Raw genomic sequence first — 22,122 nt, 5'->3', positions numbered from 1 at the left:
CTCAGTGGGCGGCACATACATGATGGAAGGATCGATGAATTGACTGATCAATTGATTGATTCCTGAACAGGCACTACAGGTTGTTTCCTGAATTAGATGTGACCACTGCCTTAAATTACCCCTCAGAAAATGTAAGTTACACCTAGCATTATGGATATAAATCTTAGCAAAGTGCCTGGCTCTTATCAGAACTCCCAGCAGATGGCAGATGATAACTATTAGACTTGTTAGTGCTGATGTAATTTCAGTATTATCCTGGGCTATGCCATATGAAGTCTTGGGTACTGACTGTTCTGTGTATCCTGATCTTTGATGAGATGCTCCATTGAGAATGAGCGAAAGAAGGAAGGAAATTCTGCAATCTAAGTGGCAGAGTACTCCACATGCAGGCATCCTGGTCAAGAGAGAAATCTAAGAGCAATCAGGCAGAAGTGGAATTACATTCAGATTTCTGGTGCTTGCCCTTAACGGTTGTGCTGCTTTTGTTGTTGAAAGGATATGTTTCTTCTCACCGGAAAAGAACACAAAATCTCACTTTAATCCCATAGTCATCATGGGCCAACACAAAACATGCTAGGGAGTGGTTCGGAGGCGGCTGGTTGCACAGCTTGATTTAAGCCATTTCTGTATCGTTTCACTCTGGTTCAGCACAAAGATGAAAAAGGTTTCATTTGGCAGAATTTTGATCTTTATATTTCCCAAAACTCACTGTTCTTTTTGTAGTCTATCTGAAAAATGCAAGTGAACAGTAATATGTGTACAAAATACAACAGTTGTTCCTCATGTGAGAAACTTCTAACTAGTCTCAGCACACCAACAGCATTTGCTTCAAAGCTTTAATCAGTGTTATTTATCTGCAAGGCCATGTCCAATCACCTCTTACTCTTTGATGAACTCCCATTTAGGTTCCACCATGCCCTCAGCTTGGCAACCTCTACTACACTGGTTTCAGTTCAGGGAGGCACATGTGGACAGGCAACAAGCACAAGCACCATGAAAATGTCTTTAACCTAGTACATTTAGCAAGTCTCTCTTGTTCTTCTAATTATGTCATATTTGGTTAAAAGTATGAGTTCGTGCATGAGACAGAAAGTCAGGGGTTGTTAGATGAAATTGCAGTAGGATTCCTGAAAAGAGGAGAAAACGGTGTAATACAAATGCCTTTATTTGGCAGTTCTGTTACAGAGAGAGGCTAAACTGAAGGTGTGATAATCTGTGAAGGAAGAAAATAAGGCAGAAAAAGCAAATTGTGAATGAGAGGAAAGAGCTCCAAATGGGGCAAGGTTCAAAAGGAACGGGGCTGAAGCCAAATCGAAGGGACAATCAGTGAAAATCTCCCAAAGCCAAAACAAGGCCTTCTGTGAGCTAGGAAGCTTAGGATTCCATTTTCGGATATTCATTCTACACCTCTGCAAAACAATCCCGCTTGCTGGCTGCAACCCTTCAGAGAAATGTGCTTCATGGGCCTTGATTCAATTGTACCCTGGGATACAACGATAGCTGGAGACGGTGATAGGAGAAAACAATGCCTGAAACCATAACAAAATAACACAGAGATCCAGAGAAACAATCAGCGAACTTCAAGCCAGAGGCGATCAGCTTCCCTAAGCATCTCTTCAGATTAGAGAAATACCTTCTTCTCAGGGGGTTAAAACTAGAAACTGCCAGTGTGGCTTGTGAGAGTTCTGGTTTCAGTAGCTATGTTATATAGCTTCTTGAGAAGATTCGATGGTATAAACTATGTGCAGAACCTGATCTGTGGTAAAGGCTCAATGTGAGAACAGATACTCCCGTCCTACAATGTATCAAGTGTTATTCTTTCCAAGCTTCTCACTTCCTGCTGTCCCATTCTTCTGGGTTCTTTTGCCTCTCAGGTAAATCTAGCCTGCAGTCTTCCATACATTCACATCAAAATGCCCTCACTACATGCTTCCAACAGTCAGGTGTTCAGCTAGACTCCTTTCTTCAGCATCATTCTCAACCCACCAGACACTAGCCAGGTTGTAGCTGCACGCCACGCTCCAGAAGCCAATGATGGAAGAGCAGCTTTTGGGCAGACCTCGAGTTAGAGCCAAGGCTTATTCACACAGAAGGAGCAGCTGTCTCTACCAGGCCACGACTCAATGCACACATCACACACTCCGCAGAAGCGTCAAGAAGAAATTACATTGGTCTTCAATCTGAAAACTGTCACTCACCCAGACATTTGGGGCAGCACTGTCCTGAGGGTGTGTGACTAAGGTGCTGGGGACAAGAGAGAATGGGACAGACTTCTCTCACGCACTGTGTCCTGCCTCCCTAAGAAAAGAGAGAGAGAAAAAAAAGCATATTAAGAAAAGTCAGTGTACATAGGTGATACAACTAAGATATCTAGAACAAAAACAAGACCTATCTGTAGGATTTGGTCCCTGGACTGACTGTGCAGTGTGAGTGTAAGCCTGGGATTCCACCCCACCCCACTCCCATGCATCTCTTTCCTCTTTCCTGTCGGCCTTACAGATTGCAGCTATAAAAAGATGATCCTGGGCTACATGGTTGCAACCATCATCCTTTCCAAGACCCCACACGCTTTTCTTTATCATTTTCTTTCTCAAACCTCACTTTGGCATACGCTTAGGGGAACCCAACCATCTCCATTTTCCTATGATATGGAACTTCAGTTTAAAGCAAAGAAGCGTAAAACAAAGACAACAAAAACGGGTGCCACCAATGCAAGTGGCTCCAGGATGTGGGGACCGTTCTGATGACTACTACCCCTTGTCACCCATCCTCTAACTATGCAAAGGTGTCTTAATTGATGAGATTTTTTTTTTTTAATGTCTCTGATCCCATCTTTCTGCAGACATCTTTCTGCAATTAGCATTCACCCTCAGCCTCAGCTTTCAGATGTTGGAGGATAGCCCAAAAAGAGTTGAACGAGAGGAGGCAGCCCAGCTGCTAAAGGCGGATGCTCTGGAAGCCAGTGCTCAGGATAATTTCGCTGCTCGATGAACACTGACAAAAGCTGGTTCTACTAGTTAGAACGTTGTAATGACTGACTCTGGAAGAGCTGGTAGCACCTCTGAGGCCTATAATGCAAGTTTTGAAGACTTTGGATATTTTGTGTATTTCGTCCTTCAAACACCAAGAACTCCTCCTTATCCCTGACATTCCTTCTCATCCTCTTGACCTGCAGCCCTCCCCATTTCTCTGCCTATCAGTCTGTATGTTCCTTCTAGAAGGCAGAGGTATAGACTCCTCCCACCACTCTGGATCATGTTGTCTTGGTGAGTTATCACTGAATGTGCAGAAAACTGAAACATGAAAAATAAAATAAAATAAAATGCTTCCCCATTAGTTCACATCTACAAACCAGCAAGGCTGGCATTGAGACTATCCTAATGCAATACAAATGAACTTTATGAATAAAGTCTTATTTTCAGAAGTTAAGTAAATTTGGTAAATAGATTAACAGGTGTCAAGTCCTTGCTTGGCCTCTAAGACAGATCTGACAGGGGCAGTGAAGAAATGAAGAAAAAGTAGACAGATGAATGTCCTGACACAGAAAAGCTGGAACCAGGTTGTCCAGGTTCTAGAAGAACTATGTGTTCATTATATAGAGTTGAGTAGAGAAGTGGGGTTACTGCATATAGCTGACCAGGGAGACGGAGTGATTATCCATAAGCAAGGAGGCAGGTTTGTGGGCTATAGCTGGATCAAGCAGACAGGTCTGAGTAGTCTCAGGAGGAGCAGTCTCTATAGAGGAACAATCTTCAGGCCATAAATATTCCAGGGCAGGACGCTATAATAGACATTTTCTTTATGCACTATTATTACCCTCACACAAACCAGAAGCGAAGGTTTCGCTATTTCCTAATAAGCCTCAGCCCCATGCCAACCCCATGAGTGCGGGTGGGGGGGTAGGGTTAGGACTTTGCCATGCCTCAATGGCTCTGAGGCTCTGGGGTCCTTGGCATGGCCATGTCCTGAACATTCTCCCTAGGACTTCACTTACCCAGAGCTTCCTCTGATGCCTAAGACTAGGTTCTCTCAGGTTTGAGCTAGAAAACTAACTAATTGACGTAGAGCTCCCCACTGCCTCAGATAAAGCACTCATATCTCAAGAGGCCTTAGCAAAAGAGAAACTTAGGTCTCAAAGGACCCTGGTCCTTTGGGGGAAAGACCAAGTTGTCAACATTTCCTCTTACCCTCCCTAGACCCATCTGTATGAGCAGAAGACACTGTTAGCTTTGCCTCTCCCTACCCTATCCTGCCCTGTCCTTTGTTTCTGTGTTCCCTAATTGTTCCAGTCATTTTTATTATTACTGTTTGTTTGTTTGTTTGTTTATTTGGTGGAGAAAAACAATAAAAGAAGTCCTGTTAAATCTTCTTAAAGATTTGTTATTTTTGAGCCTCTTTAATGTTAGATTGTTCCCTAAACCAATACAAAACATTCAAAAATACCACAAAATACACTCCTGTTTTTATATTATTTCCAGACCAAGAATCATTAAAAATCTCCCAAGGGCTGTGGCTTGTTCTGAGAATTCTCTCTCAACTCCACATAAACCTGAACTTAGAGATCTGTCGTCAGACCTCAGAGGTGGGGAACATGAGTCTGACAAGCCCCTGACACGGCCCCCGGCTTATGCATAAGACACAGAGGGAGGGAGGACAGGACGGTGCTGAGCCTCACTTTTGATTTCTAAGAAATTCATCTGTGAGCAATTTCTTAAACTCTAAATCTCTGGCCACACAAGGCTGTCTGTGTGCTGGCCTCTCTTAGGTGCGCAGACGGCACAGTTCTTTCATTGATAGCCTCTGTTCTTGTTGGATCAACATCTATTTTTAAAGTATATTTTAAAATTGAAAGTTTTTAACTATTGCATAATGGCTAAAAGTTAACATTTCCAACACTTTGCAATGCTGGCAGAAGATTGTGTGTGCACCAGTAACTTCCCTTGCTGTCAGGTCAAAGAGCAAATTTTGCATAGCTAATACAACTGCACTTTGTATTTCCCTAGAGTCTGTTAGAGTAACTTGAACCCCAGTCTGGGTTTGCTGGCTTCGGCAGGTTTTATTTTGTTTGGGTTGTAGTCCTGTGGCACAACCCAAGTCCCCAGGCTGGTTCCAGTTAACGCTTCCAAAGAAAGTGCCGGCCCTTGCTAGAAACACAGTTGCAGCTCACAACCTGCGTCTACAGTTTCAGCTGAGGAGATCCTAGTGGAATTACAACCTGTGGCTAAGCAATACGCTAACTGGGTTAAAGCAGCAGAGGCAAACATTTCTAAAACCGAACATATGCTAAGGTAACTGGTTACCTCGAGCTCTATCAGATCTTCATGAGGACATTATTTGCTTGTTTGTTTGTTTGTTTGTTTCTAATACACACAGACATCAGTTTCTCCTCACTTTTCTACACCCAGTTCACACACACACACACACACACACACACACACACACACACACACACACTTTCCCTCCCCGCCCCACCAGATACTTCTCCGTTGCCTGTCAGAAAAGAGTAGGCCTCCCCAGGATATCAAGTGACCACAGCAGAACAAGATACAACAAGGCACAAACCCTCATATTATGACTGGGTGAGGCAACCCAGTAGGAGGGAAAGGGTCCTAAAAGCAGGCAAAACAGTCAGAGAAACACACCTGCTACTCCTTCTGTTACGGTGTCTCAAAGAACACCAAGCTAACAGAAGCATATACACGGAGGACCTAGCTCAGACCCATGCAGGCTCCATGACTGCTGCTTCAGGCTCTGCGAGCTCCTTTGAGCCACGTTAAGTTGATTCTATGGGGAACATTCTCTGGCATCCTCAGCCCCTCTAACTCCTCCAACTCTTCCTCCACTCCTTCTGCCGGTTTTCCTGAGCCCCAAGGGGAAGGAAATAATGGAAACCCCCCCAATTTGGGCTTCTCTCTCTCTCTCTCTCTCTCTCTCTCTCTCTCTCTCTCTCTCTCTCTGCCTGATGTTCGGCTCAATTTGGTGTCCTTGACTTTGACCCTCTCCTACTCACCCATCCTAGATAGATCCATACATAAAGGGAGCTACCCAACACTCCATTGTTTTCTCACATACTTGTTTAAGGCTATCATATATGTGTTGAAAGGGATGGTCTCATGGCTAATTTTTAATCAATGAAAATAATATAAAACATCCATAGACCTGATTAACAAAAATTCCTCCCATAATCTCCTGCTTTCACTTTTCTTTCTACTGGGGGGAGGGGGGGGCTGGCCAGTGGGAAGGAGTCTAGAAAGAGTCTGAGTACATGGTCAGGTCATGGTTAGGAAAATCTACCCCAGAAACTAGCACTAAAGTGAGAAGAGCAGTAAATAAATTTCACTGCGTTGTTGCAAATACTGAGATGTATCATAACTTTGCTCCAGCATGAGCCTATCTTACAAAGGCACCTTAAAATCTTTTACCAGTTTCTTCACTCAATTCCAGCATAAGCGTAGGATTTCAGTGTGTCTTAATTCTTTGCTATCCCCAAACACACTCCATGCCTTTCATCTTCTTGATGCAAGCATCTTTCCCTCCAACCCCTGTTATCAATTCCTATTGAAATCCTGACTTAGCTAACATCGAAAGAAAATGAAGACTCTTCTCCTTGCTGAGGTCTCTGGAACCCTCCATCCTCAGGGACCTCCCTCTTCCCCATACCTTCTGTTTTATCATTTATTCTTCTCTCTTTGGGGCAACATAATTTTTGGTGCAAATATAGAAGCCTCATCTCACAAGGTGACATACTTTTGCATAAATGAAAGACTTCCTTGGGAGCAGGTACCAGTTCTGTGTGCCTGATGTCCTACAGAAGTGGGAAAGTTTGAGGAAAATCCTATTGAAAAAGTTGTTCAGTGAGAAGAAAAGCTTTCCCACACAGTGAGCCCCAGATTCCAGCTATGTTCTCCTGGAGACTGCTAACTGTGAGATGCTAATGAATGAACCTGCCAGAGCATGTGGTCTATGTCCACTTACCTTCAAACCTCCTGGGGTTTGTATATTCTCACTTTGTCTGCACATATTAGCCACTAACTAAATGCCCTTGGATGCTGATATAGCCAAGACCAATATTCAGCATCAAGAAATGCTGAGACAATTCCTTCCAAGCTATTGAAAGTCTGGTGTTACAATCAAGAAGGACGGGGGCCTCTCTGCTTTCTGACTCTTGCCCTTTTCCTTCCCTTGACAACGTCAAGCTTATTTTCCACATTTGTGATAACTCCTTCACCAAGTGCTTCTCTGAGAGCAGTGCTTTTAGACAAGGATCTGAAACCTTCCTCAGGTCTATTGTCTATGATTTTTGTACTTGGGTTAGCTGTTGGAGTCAAGAACACAATTGATTTGTGTCAAGGTTTACCCTGAAGCAGTACTTTTGCTGCATAATAAAAATCCACCTTCCTGAATGGGGTGATGAACACAAGATGATAAAACCACAGCCGTGGGCATGTGGGATGCTTTTGCAACCCCCAGGGATCTGCAGAGAACTTGGGGTCTGGAACCTATCCTGTAGCATGTGAGTGAAACGGCACTGCTTCCCTGATCAGGATTTAGAGCCTGGCTGCCTGACTAGAAGCTGGAAGCACAGTTTTCAAAAATCTTTGCAGTGTGTGGTAGATTGTAGATTGGTTGATAAATAGTTACAATGAACCAGCCATATCTTACTAGTTTCTGAAGAGAATTTTTTCCCTATACCCAGTTCTTTTAAAGGAATAGAGTTGATACTGAGATGGCGGCAGGAAGGAAGAAAGCACATGAAGGTCAGTAAAGGAATGATCTTGAGTGACAACTGTTCATATGTGATCCCGAATTCTTACATCACCACAGCCAGTGGCTCCGCGCCAACTGTTTGGCAAAGCAATGGTCCTGAGTTATAAATTGGATCAAAACACTGCACAGGAAGACATGAATTTTCCTAGTCATGCTTCTCACTGTTCTAGAACCTAATTGCAGAAAATATTCAAAGCGTGACATGCCCCAAGATAAAGGCCTTGATGTTTGGTCTGTTGTATTCATTTCCCACAAGAGGAACAACAACAACAATAACAAACAGACTGGTCAAAGAAGGTGGAGAAAGCAGTGTAGATTGTTGGGCTTCTGGGCTAAGTAGAAATAGGAAGTATAGGAAAGACCCGCCCCCATATACACACACGCTAGGTAGTGATGACAAGTCCAGGTTGTGCAAGGCCCCATGACTGGTAGGTACTGTTATCACCCTAACAAAGCCATGCGGGAGAGCTGAGCAATTCAACTTAATGAACTTGGGCAACTTACCCCCCAACAAACTATGAGACAAAGTTGAAATGCGAATTCTATTCTAACATCCAAATTGAGTTAGTTCCATTGGATCCTAAATGCTGCAACCAAATTTCTCAGTTGGGGGATATATAGTGCAATGAACTAAATAAATGGCCAGGGCTGCTTCTCCCTTGAGCCATTTCTTATCTACCCCTGGTCATAACTTTGTGTCTGTTAGAAACAGTTTAGACGAAATGTTTAACCCACATTTTGTTACTTGAATAAAAATCCAAATCATGCACATACTTTATTTAGTTCTAGGGTTTTTTTTCCCATTATTTTTTGTCCCTCCGCCTACTTTGCTCTTTTATATCTGAACCAAAATGTGAGTAGTATACAAATATGAAATTTGGGGGTTCTATCTTCCTCTTCTTGGAGGAGACTGATAGTGTTCACCATCCATCCCCATGCCTACTGCACAACCAATTAATGCTTGTATCTCACTCTCCCTTTTCATCGAAGCCTTTGCTTAGGATCTACTCATGAGGATGCACCATGCCCCTCTCTAAATGCCTATAATGGCTCATCCTTGCAACAGGGGCTTCTAGTCTAGGATGCGGGTCATAACCACCCTTGCACTCCTGTGAAAAGAATACTGAAGGGTTCACTTTCAAAATGGTGCTATAATGCCCAGACACTTCTACTTTATTAATGCTACAATTATGTCCCAGACACTAGGGTGCTCTCTCCCTCCCAACTCCCCAGTCATATCCCAGGTTCCGGGTACACTTGACAGTTCTGCCTTGTACTGATGTCAGCCTGGGTATGTTGGTGGGGTACTTGGTGGAGGGACAGGCTATTCTGCCTATCTCATCCTGCTCTAAGTACTTCACTCAATAATGCTGCCTCTGTGGGTAAAGAAAGTGACTTTCTCCCATGCCAGCATCTGAACCAAGGCTTTAGGGTCACCAACATTTCATACAAGAAAAACTAACTGTGTCTCAGCACCCCCATCTGATCTGCCAGCACTCTCTCAATACAAGTGGGAACTGCAGTTTCCATGGCTCTCCTTGAACTCTTTAAGATTAAAAATTCTACTTCCTTTACATTGCTCTTCAACCTTTAAAAGCTGCCTTCATGATACCTTAGAATCTGCTTTTTGCCCTTTTTATTACTATGCTAACAACTTCACATATCCTAGCAGTTCTTTACTGTTAAGAGAATAACTATAGCAACCATGGCAATCCAGGCTTCCCGACAGGGTGACACAGCACATGCTTCTGATGAACTTTCAGGTGTGGCAGTCAAGCAGTTCTCAGGTAAAGCTTGCCAGCCAGCAAACCCACTGTCCCCAGAACAAAGCACACATACAGTCATAGACCACTCAATGAGATTGATACAATCCAAGGAATGTATCACTGAGCATCATTGAGCAATCCTGTCATTGTACAACCCTGATAGAGTGATTTTGACTTAAGATGGGTTGCTACATGACTGATAAAACCTCAAGGGCAACTATCATATAAAAACCCCACTACTGAATGAAACACCCTCACATGGTATAAGAATATATGCGCACTGCAACAGGATATGCAGTTGCCACTGTGGTGTTAATAACTGTGTGTATTTGTCAGACTTACTCAGTGGATAATTATATCTAAAACCTTGATGTACTGACATTTGAAGTGAGGTTACTCCTTTCTATGGGGATGTCCTCTATTACAGCTGGCACTGACAGTGACCCCAGGCATCACTGGGCCTTTCCTGGGGGCTTGAAATCATGGCCTGATGAGAACAGAGAGCCAGATCCCTGTATCCTTGCATCCGGGCCCATGGATTCCGCACAAGAAGCTGCAGCACAATGCACTAGTTTATGCATGATGCATCACTGACGAGCGCTTACATATGTTAGTATACATCATAGCCAACATTGGTTTAGGATGTGTGTTCTAGAGGGTGGAGATTTTTGCCAGATAGAGTGGTATGCTTTGAGAGAAGAACCAGGTCCAAGTTATTTCCACATTTGGAAATGAAGATGTCAGAAGACATGGGAGGTATCGAGAGAAGCATGATATGGCTCTCGTAGAGCTGTGTCTCTAAGGAATCTGAGACCTGCAGGCTTTCTTCCTACCGCTTCTTCAGGCTTGGGAGCTTTGGCCTGAGCATCATGACTCCATGTGACTTTCCCTTGACAAATGATAGAAGAAAATCCAACTTTGATTTTACACACAGATAGTCAAGGGCATGTCAGTGAAACTCCACCGAGGTAATCATTTGTTACCTAAAAACCTTCAGCCATCATAAGTCCTAAGGGGGTCCTGCTAGATGGACACTCATCAAAGCTACTTTTGCACTCACTGAGACTCAAAGACCCAAGTGCCAAAGCTCTGCATATAGAACCATCCTGAATTTAATTCTCTCTGTTTCACATGGGTACTTCTAAGTCTTATACAAATGCCGTTTATATTGTTGTTTTAGCTTCCTATTGCTTCTCTAACAAATTACCACATAAACCCCATGACTTAAAACAGCACATATGTTCTAGCTTACAACTTTGAAGGTGAGAGGCCAGGAATCAAGTTCACAGAACGAACATGGAGGTTGCATCGGTTATTAGGGGTTAAGGGAGAAAGTTTCCTTTGTCTTTCCCAGCTTCTAGAGGTGGCCCCATTTCCTTGGCTCATGGCCCCTTCAACCATACTCAAAGTCATTAGTGCATCATCTTTAAATTTGCCCCTGCTGGCCTCTATCCATCATCCCAGTCCAACTCTGACCCAGACTTCCTTCATTATGGACCTTTGTAAGAAGCTAAGGTGGTCAATCTCCATTGTCAACTTCATGAAATTCATAAAAAAAAAAAACCTTGTATATGAATGTAAAAGTTTTTCCAGATAAGTATAGTTAAGGTGGGACTCACCCTAAATGTGGATAGCACCATTCCATGGCCTGGGGGTTCTGGGAGGATACCAGCATTTGTCACGTTCAGACTTCCTGATTGTCACCAGTCACTTCAAGCTCCTGCCATCTGGACTTTCCCACAGTGATGGAATGTGCACTCAAACTGTGAGACTAAATACACCTGTTCTCCAGTAATTGGATTTTGTCAGAATGTTCATGACAGAAACAGGAAAAGTAACCAGCATGGAGAAGACCCAGGCAATCCACGCCAACCCACACAGGCAGATTCTTAACTTAGGACACAGCTCCTTTCACCATTTCATGAGCATATTCATTTTAATAGGGTTGAGACATGGACATCTTGGTGTTAAAAAATGCCTACCACAACTATTTCTAGAGAAATGGTATTTAATTTCTCTGTGCAGGCTCAGACGAGACATTTCAGAACTAATGTCACCAAATCATTCTGAAGATATTCTTTTAAGTTTCTTCATCACTGAAGAAGTTCCAGTTTCCAGTGTTTAACAGAAGAAGAAACACTAGCCAAGACTTACAATGTCAATCCTACTGTATGGTTTGTGACCTGAATAAATCCAGATCCTCTTCTATATTTGTACATCTTCCTGCTGGAAAGTTAAACTTAAGCAAATCATTTGTCTTCCTCACTTTATACCTCTGTCCCTACTATTCTAAGCAGGCCACATTTACAAAGACATCATCAAGAATAACTTTGCCAAAGTAGAAAGGACGTTCTTGACAACAATGGCTTTCTTGGTGATACCATCGCAGCTAGCCCTGCTGGTTAGCACTAACTCAAGTTGAGGCTTTCAGTACACTGTAAGTTTATTTCCATCACCCTCTGACTGTGTCAACAAGCTCTGAAGTGACATCAGTGTTCTCATGTAACTCCTAAAGAGTTTGTTCATCATACTCTAAGATTGTCACAAAAAAGTATAGTCAACTTTCTGTTCTGATCTCACACAGCATGGGCTGTGGGGCCTGTGCCTGCTCATATCTCATCTAGACTCCATCTATCAACAGCTACAGAAGTGAGCACCCCAGACATGATGGCGATGGTATTGGATTTCAAATTCGGCAAGAGGCGGAGACAGGACACTTTCCTCAAATAGGCATTAGGCTAACTCCAAAGTCAGCAATGCAAATACTTGATGTTCAGCTAATCTGATTTTCCAGGAATTCTGCTCCAACATTGTAAACTATAATGTGTCTCTTCTTTCCCTTTAAATGCTTGCTCATAGAACTGTCCTTGTCAATTAGCTGAACGGCAACAGTTTAGGGGTTTGGTTTTGTGCTTTTGTATTATCTTTTTGCTTTAGAAAGGGAAATTCAGAAACTCCTGCTCTACCCCAAGTTGAAACTTTCCATTCTTGAAGGCACAGAAATTATGAATATGTCTAGAGTGTCACTTGAGAAAAGTCCGAGTGATTGTGGATACTTGTGTTTGATTCCCCCTCTCTGTTCTGGAAGTGGGAAGGTAAGACTACCCCCATGAGACCAAGGTCAGATGGTATTTCAAACCAAATACCTTAGGAGAGGGGAAAGTTACAAAGACTCAAACATCTTGTTTAACCCTGGCTTTTTGGTTCCACAGAAGCAGTTGGTGAGCATCAGCTGAAACATAAGTGCTCTGACCCAAGGAAGATGACACTGGACGGGACCGATAGTCTGTCCTCTATGTATGAAAGAATAGTGCGCTCTCTCTCTCTCTCTCTCTCTCTCTCTCTCTCTCTCTCTCTCTCTCTCTCTCTCTCTCTGTCTCTCTCTCTCTTCCTCCTCCTCCTCCTCCTCCTCCTCCTCCTCCTCTCCCTCTATCAATACATAAACTATTAAAACCACTAAAGAGAACATTCAGACCACCCTGGCAGAGATTTTTTTAAATACCACCTGGGGAGAGAGAGAGAGAGAGAGAGAGAGAGAGAATGGAAGAGTACAATCCTCTTTCCCTATTTTCCACTTTTTTTGTAAATCGAAGTTCAGCCTTTCATCATCATAAAAGTACTCAAAGCTGTCACACACCTACCGCGGACACATCAAATGCTCTCCTCACAGTTTGGCCTGCCTCCAGGGAGAAAAAGAGAGCCGACATTCAGAAGTCACACTCCTGTGAATTACAGCCATCCCCAAAAGGAAGGAAATAACACCATTGCACAGCACGAGCATGCCTTACAGCTTCCCCCAGCTTCCCTGTCTGCACAGAACAAGGCTGCCCATGTGCCAAAAGGAAAGCTTCATGTACACCTCTGATGGGTTAGAAAGGTCTAAAAATACCAGAAAGCCGAAATACACACCATTTACCACTGTTGAATTGATTCCCGAAAGCCATTAACCTCAAGTTTGAACACCTAAACTAGTTAACCATTGCTGAATATTTCATGCAGTTATTCATGTGTGCACAGTTTGTCCCAAACAGGGTTGAGAATTCAAGGAGGACAGAAGGACACTGTTTTTTTTTTTTTTTTTTTTTTTTTTTTTTTCTGTCTTCCACAGTGGCTAACCCCACAGCGAGAACATAGTCGCAGCAGAAGAATTTCAGGTTTGGTTAAATGTCTACCCATTGAGTTGTCAATTCAGGCTACAAATAACTCAGAAGTGCTTGTGCTCCAGTGAAGTTTCTTAATGCTACAAAAATACTGGTTGTGCTGCAATGAATTACCTTTCACTACGATGCGTCTAGTGGGCGAACTATCCCCGACACACACACATACACACACACACACACACACACACGCACACGCACACGCACACGCACACGCACGCACACAATATTTTGATAAATTATATTTAAAAGTCTTTGAAGGTTTCCTAGGCGCAGCATTCTGGCAGACATCACTAAAAAATAAGATTTCATCTCAACTTCAAATTAACTACTGGAAGGCAATTCAAAGCTTATCAGGGAATCAGGCCTAAGAATTCAGTGGACGGGGCAGTCCAGGGAGAGGATCTAACTCCATCACTGGGACCCCACAAAGTGACAGGCAGCTAACACTACCATAGCAGCACTCCCACACACTGATCTGTCTGATAACGAGTGTGGGAGTGAAGCACAGAGAATTCCTGACTGTCCCTGAGCTTCCAAGTGGCATACTTGACAGCTGCCTGTCTGTCTACCTGCTCACCCTCTTCTGGACATGTACCTGCCCCTCTTGCTCAGGACCAGTCTCTGCATCTGAGGACATCCCACTCTGACCCTCCGCCAGCCTGAACCAGATAGTTTCTCCGAAGCTTTTTGAGTTCATTATCTTATCAATATACATGGTCGCTCTGTGCATCTCTGTCTGCCCACTTCTGAAGCCCCTTTAACTCTGTATTCTTTTTAATTTGTATCCACTCTGAGACTCACATACATCCATAGATAAATATTCTGTGTGCTGTGTTATGTGAAAGTTAATATTAATAATTAAGACTGAAAAAAACAGCCTTTCATTCAATTTGGCCAGATTACCAAAGTATGCAACAACAAAAACAACAACAAGATAGATAGATAGATAGATAGATAGATAGATAGATAGATAGATAGATAGATAGATAGATAGTAAATATAATAATGCAAGAAATATCTAGTTTCTCTGGACTGTTGGAATCCAGGTGTTATGAGATCATTATTCCAGAAAAATACATCAGTACAATTGGATCTTCCCATGATATCAGAATTTGTTGAATAAAAACAAATTAACAAGGGGCCGTGGTTTTAATGGCATTAATTTTTACTATATAATGTAATACTATATTACATTATTATTTCAAACTAGTGACACTCTGGATATTGGTCTTGTTTACTGAGTTTAATTTTGTGTTTTAGAGACAATCAGGCTGCAGCCCATTCTTGGCAGGTGTTTAGGTTGATCTTAATTGAGGCCAAATATAATGAAAAGGAAAAGAAGTGCACAGTGTGTGGAAACCAGATGTGGTAGGTACCAGCCTGATCCAAAGCTAGTACTGTGATAGGTCTGTGCAAGTCTAGTGAGGAGAGGGGCAGGCGAGGGAAAACCTACTCTAAATTAAGAGGAGAGAAAAACACTGCACTGAACTTAATGTCTCACCTGTGTAGCATATCTGTCATCCTCAACATCCTAAGCCAAGGCCCATGGATGCTGGTGTGGATGCTACAGTAGAAAGGATGCTGAGAACAGCATCTCCCACAGCATCTCCCAGGAGCATCTCCCACACCATCTCTCAGGAGCATCTCCCAGGAGCATCTCCCATAGCATCTCCAAGGAACAATGTCACTAAGCCTCTTGCAATGCAAACCCTGCAGATATAAGGGGTCCCTATAATGAAATAGCATGAATCCAAAGCAAAATGGCATTATCCCATGTCACTTCCCCTTAGAAGTTCACACTGCTTTGTCTCCTGAGGCATTTGGGAGACAGTGGAAGTGTGCAGAAGTTAGGGTTGTGCCAGGGAAATGGCCTGGAGAAAATGGTGGTAGTGCCAACCAGTAACAGAAACAAAATGTAGAAACTAGAAGCACCTAGGGCAGAAAGCCATGGGTCCTTTCCCATGGCTTGGACATTCTAGGAAAACTGGCTGTTTTCCTCCAGTGAGACCAATATCAGTAGTGTTCAGCATGGGGAAGTACAGAGCAGTTCATAGCCACAAGTCATTGGCCTTTGAAGAAACAGTGTGTTATAAAGGTTGAGTTCTTTCTAGGATTATATCAAATCAATGTTAGGATTTCAGTTTCAAATGTCCCCCATAGGCTATGTGATTATGACTTGGTCACCAACTTAGGGTACTATTGAGAAGTGATACTTCTAAGTCCAAATGCCTCACATCAGTCACTCTTAGTCAGAATGGTGACATCCAAGTAAGTACCCATCTCAGTGAGGCCACAGCTGTGGACACCAAGCCTGTCTGGGCTTGGTGTCAGGATGAATAGCTGGTCCACAATGGATACGTTGCCTGACCATCTCCAAAGTTCTCTCCTAGAAAGGTTAGAAGCCTGTGCACAGACAGGTTGAACGTTTAGCTTTATTAAGCAAGATGGTAGAAAAGCTTACCTGAGCAATACAATGACCACCTTACTTTAGAAAAGAACACAGTATCAGTAACAATTCTGTATTTTTTAAAAAAAAGTCTATAACTTACAAAATAGGCATTCTGGGGTTTATCCAGATTACCCTAGTACTGAAAGGAAAACCATAGACATTCTCTAAAATTCATAGGAAGGTACTAGAAGAAGGGTAGGAGGCCATCTCTGACCACTAATCAGAGGATGGCTAATGTACCTAAATGAACTATCAGGCTTCAGTGATCAGTTAACCTGAGGCAAATCTTTCATAGTGTGGCTAAAGTTCCTCTCAGGTCAGGACAGCAGGAGTACACCCTGTGAGAAATGCCCTGGACACAGGCAGGCAGCTGAACAGAAAAAGTTTCCACGGTGTTTACCAAGCTAACTTGAGAATGGCACCGCAAATATGATCAAATACATTGTATTAAATTTACAAAGAAAAAAATTCAGATGCATTTTATGTACAAGCAGCTTACTAAGAATTTATTCCAACAACTGCTAAGAAGTTTTGAAACCAGCCTCTCACTGATGGCACACACCTTTAATCCCTGCCCTTGGGAGGCAGAGGCAGATGGAGCTCAGAGTTCAAGGCCAACCTGGTCAACCGGGTAAGTTCCAGAACAGCTAGGACAACACAGAGAAACCCTGTCTCATAAAACACACAAACACCAAAACAAAGAAGCAAAGAGTTAACCTTTTGAGCAGCCATACCAGTAAGGAAGATGGTCATCAGCAGATGCTATTTGTTGCTAAGTTCAGAACACCGATGTATGGGAACAGCTCAATGTCTATAGTTTCATGACTCTAAGCCATTTTGACTTCAAGCACTTGTAACAGCCAACACCTAGCTATCATGCACACTGACTCCTGGGTTAGCGTCTGTACCCCTCCCCCACGCTTCGCATAAGCTCTGGCTAAGGAATTATATTATTTCTTGCAGTTCATAGGTGAAGAAACTAAGGCTTGGAGGATGCTTCCAAGGAGTCAAGGATCTCGGGTCTGAAGAAGCAAGCTCTCAGCCTGGTGGGCTCCTTCCTTTGAGCCACGTCAGCTTCGAGTTTTCCTTAACTTAGAACCTGGAAATTTTATCCTGGTTTCTATTAAATTTGGGACATGAGTCTGTTCTGGTTACAGGGAAACAGGATTTCATAGACATTTTGAAGTCATACCTTCCCTGGGAGTGTTTTATACCCTCCCTCTATCTGTCGTTTGAAATATAATTTCCATATCCACAGCTTGTCTTACTTTTACAAATTTCGTAACAGAGCTATTTGGGGATTTTAGAGAACTTTCATGCAAATACTTTACCCTTAACCACTGGATTAGTGAAATGACCTTTATACAAAGTTTTTACCCTTTTTTAATCCACAACACTGGGCTACATATATAACTGTGATTCTTAAAGGTAAGGACCATTTGTGAGTGTTTTTAAGTTTCTATGGAGAATATTGACACACACTGCTTCCATTTGCAGTTTTAGGTTTCTGGGGTTTTTTGATGTATTTGTTTGTTTGTTTGTTTGTTTGTTTTAAGTAAAATGCTATAGTCTGTGAAATGCTGATTTTTGAGTGGGGTCCTCCTGTGATTGCCCAAGTTTCCCCATGATGGCATGCTCTATTTCTGACACAATAAGAGTGTCCCCACAGTGTCATTTATACTACTGACAGTAATTTTTGTAGTAGACATTATTTCTCTTAGGATTTCAGAGACACGGACTGCCTGGGAATCTGGGAAAGGGAAACGTATGAGTACAAGTAATTCTAATCAGAATGTCTGTAGATTGCACTGTTCTAGAACACCAGAAACAGCTCTTAACCCAGAAACACAAAAAATCATTACACACTGATGCTTGTCAACATTTTAGGTGTGAGATGGAAACCTTGGCCTTGGAGTTCCACCCAGAGTTCATGAACAGCTTACATCAGAGAGTTACCTATATAAAAATGCAATATACTATTTAAGCAGTAAGCACAGTGTTGGGACACCATGCCTGGATAATGAAAACCTAGCCAAGAACCTATGGCTGGAGACGTCATAGATACCACAGGAGAGCTTCCAGCTACCATCTCACTAAGCTGATGCAGTATCAGTTGCCGTATAAATACCCATCTTCATGCCTATAGGAGAGCCACTTACCCATCACCCGAGAGGCTTCTCTTAGATGCAGAAGGAGGCTATCTCAGAGGAAAACAGCTGGTATCCATAGCCCATGTATTGGTCAATTACGTTGGTCCTTCTTTAGTTCAAAAATATTTCAACCAATCAGAACTCGCCATGATCTGACCACTAAGTGATTACTGTGTTAGTTCCTTTGTGTACTTAGGAAATCCATTTTAACATGAGACTTGTTTATTTTGTGTCTAAACGATACTGCTCTCTTCATACAGCTGTTATGAAATTTATAAGCACAAATGTTCTTGAGAAGTGAACCTTTGGCCTCCTCATTCCATTGGTGTCTTTGGGTTTACTGTGTTAAAGTGTGTCTCACTGGCAGAGGGAGAAGGGCTAAGAAAGGTACAGGGCTGCGGTGACTTTTTCTCCAAACAAGCTGGAGAACGTTCATGTTTTCCTTGGCACAAAGAACACATGGGGCAGTCTTTAGGGTGTACAGTAGTGTATACATCACCCATGCATTTGCATGAGATTTCAAAGGGCTCTCCTAACATATGCAGTATGACAGCCGCTGTCACAATATATTTATGTAAGTTTTGCACAAGATTTCTAAAATAAACTTACAGGTGTTTGTTTTCCTAAGGAGGAGCTTGTTTGGGGGTGGGAACAATCATTTCATCTCACTATAGAAAGTAACACATGCTGACATACTCCCCGTACCCATGCCACAAGGAGGCTGGTGTTCTCTAGAACACCTCTCTGTGTGAGGCCATACTAAGGACATAGTAGGCCACTGTATTCACTTTCCCTTTCAAATATCCTTTATGGTAAAAACCAGTGCAGAGAGGTGCAGCAGACCCCACCTGTCTGAGAAGGTAGGATGAAACCGATGATGGAGACACTTCCCACCTGTCTGAGAAGGTAGGATGAAACCAATGATGGAGACACTTCTAGCCCTTCCAGTCCTTTCTCCAGCATGGCTCTCCATATTTAAACCTAAAGGACTTAGCCAGAGATGGAGGACAATGGCAGATCCTTATCAATATATGCCAACGTCTTCCTCATTCTTTCAAAGATACCAGGAGCTCTTTCTATCTCCAATATGAATTCAGTTGACATGAATAATCTACGGCATATAGCACAACAGTAGAAGAGGGCTCTCAGATACCAAGCACCTATATAAAGAAATTGAAAAGGCTAAGCTTTAAAAAGTGAAATGTGATTACAGGACTCTTGTTATCCTTTAATGCAGCTAGATTGACAATTCAGAGAATTCTAGGATGAATCTGACCATATTCAGTTAAACTCTGACCAACTTCAACTTAATTTTCTAAGTCAGTCCATAGATTTACAGTATCCAATCTGAGGTCCATTGGCCATGTTGAGCCACAGATAGCTATGAATCCAGTCCACACAACAATCATAAACTGATGGAAAATATTATAAGGGTTTGTATATTTTTTAACCTCTACTATACAGTTCTTTATCATGAACTTTATAGATGACAATGTCAAAAGGACTGAATATGTCTAACACGCCTACAGTGTCTTTCCTATTTGATGGATACATGGTGAGAACTTTGCCTAAAAAGTCCTTGTCAAGGGGTTTATGCCTTTAATCCCAGGATTCGGGGAGCTCAGATAAAACCACTGTGAGTTTCAGGACAGTCTGGTCTCTAGGGCTACACAGTTTCAAAAGCAAAAAAATAAATAAATAGTTTTAATATTGAGCAACCAACTAACTGAGAACTCTCTGCTGTTTTTTGTTGTTTTTTCTTCTTCTTAGGCACAAGTATGATATGATATCATATCATATCATATCATATCATCACATATCATATTACATTATATGGTAGGTTCCTTAAATCCAAAAATGAGTCAGTGGTGTTCAGTGTTACTGATAGTTTGTTTGTCTAAAGGGCACTGTCAATTCAAAGTTACCTCAGGTCTGATTCTTTTTTGTTTTATTTAGGATTATTTTGATTATTTTCAGAATTTCTTGTGTACTTACTATCAAGGAAAAACATTCTTAAGCTTCAATACAGTCTTTTGCAACTGTGCAAACCAGGTTGCCCAACCTAGGCCTGACATATTTCAAACATTTGTAAATACTGTAGTATGAAAACTGTACCTCCCACGCCCTCTGAAAACAGTGCTGTGCACAAATTCCCCAGGGCGGATTATGTGGGATATGTGGTTTCCATGCCTTTAAAGGGGCGTTTGTTAGGATATGCAGAGATATTTCACCTTCTGCTTTTCAGTCTAGCGACTTTGTCTTGAATCCCTGCCTCTGGGAGGCCTGTAAAAGTGACACACTGTAAACAGGAAGCTCTCTTGTGGAGTTCGCAGTGGGCGGGAAGGCAGAAGCTAAGGTTGGGGGGATGGCTTCTACTTCTGAGCCTTTCCAAGCGTGTGGGCTGCCTCAGTGAGCTTGAGACTGAGCTGTGCAGGTCAAAGGAGCTGAAGGAACAGTACAACCAGGTGAGGGGTGTGGGGGTCCCACAAGGATACCACCATGGATGGAAACAGGCCTCACTTGCATGCTGTGTGTTAAAGACGAAGGGAAAACACCAATGTGGACTTCATACCCTTGTCTCTGTCTAGCCACTTGCCCATTGACACTCAAATCCAAATTACTTTCTTTTTATGTGAGAGGTTTGAAGTAGCCTCTCTATGTTATGTTACTATGACCTTTTAATTTGGCTCTACATACACAAATAATTTAGCCAAGGCTCTCACATACCCTATATCCCAGGATGTCACACTGCGGTTTTCCTTGGTCCTTAGTTAGATCCCAGCAGGCACTTCTCATGATTTTACATAATTGACATTTTACTGCCCATTTAATAGTTCATTACCATAATAAAATGCTTAGTGATGAACTCCAAGCCACTAAGAAAGGCCCCATCTTTCTGATGAACTCCAAGAAACTGTGAAAAGCCTCCCCAGTAGTTTAGGTGAGAGCCAGCCTAATCATTGAGGTTAATTGCTACCTCCTGAGCCTGGCAGTCCATCCTAGCACATGGAGTTAGCAGGACAGGAGAAGCAAAGACATGAGCTTTGCAGCTCTTTTCTACATCCAGAGTGGGACCCATCACGCATGCCCCCTGACAAGAGTTCAATGTCTGTATCTCCTGGCCCTTTCTAACAGACATGAGAAACCAAAGGAAAAATGGAAAGGTTGAGGAAACCAGACAGACAGACAGACAGACAGAAACAGAGAGAGACAGAGACTGAGAGAAACAGAGAGAGACACAGAGATTTATAGGCAAATTAGAACTAGATTCTTAATCCATGTCATCATATATGCCAAACAGTGGTTTTCAAACTGCTTGATCTCCAGCTGTTTTTACACACTGCAAATTGCTGAATGCACCCAAAAAAATTCTGACATTGGTTTTATTGCAGCACTGTATTAGAAGATGAAGCTCAAGTACTTTAAGAACATTCATTTGAAAATAACGAAAACTCGCCACATGTTAGCACAAATAATCCATTTAGTGAAAAACAACGATACTTTGCAAAAACTGGCATCTTTCACAGTCTCTTACTGACATGTGTCCTGACATTAATCATACTCTGTGGTTTGCAGCATGGTCTGTAAAGGAGTACACTCTTACAAAGTCATGAAGTATGAAAATAGAAGAGGATTTTCATATCCATTCTTTATAATTGTGAGGACCCTTCTCAAATACAATGCCAAAATTTATCACTCTTAAGAGTCACTTAAAATATAAAACGAAAGGCCACACCAATAAACTATTCTCTATTACATCAAAATTTATTGCCTATCTTATACTTTAAATGGACATTCTATCTTTTCTGGGTCATTTGGAAAGCACTGAT

General features: G+C 42.3%; 1 protein-coding gene across 1 annotated transcript in view; it reads right to left on the bottom strand.

The window, feature by feature from the left end:
- Bmper (BMP binding endothelial regulator) overlaps window positions 1–22,122 on the bottom strand; it is a 246,973-nt gene that overhangs the window by 112,239 nt on the left and 112,612 nt on the right. The window contains exon 7 of the mRNA XM_021206296.1: window positions 2,199–2,298. Within this exon, the coding sequence (XP_021061955.1) occupies window positions 2,199–2,298 (100 nt within the window). The remainder of the gene's footprint in view (window positions 1–2,198; window positions 2,299–22,122) is intronic.

This window comes from Mus pahari, chromosome 10 (assembly GCF_900095145.1).
Source record: "Mus pahari chromosome 10, PAHARI_EIJ_v1.1, whole genome shotgun sequence".
Classification (NCBI taxonomy): Eukaryota; Metazoa; Chordata; class Mammalia; order Rodentia; family Muridae; genus Mus; species Mus pahari.
Note: the sequence above shows the minus strand (reverse complement) of the source record. Positions and strands in the feature narration are given on the sequence as shown.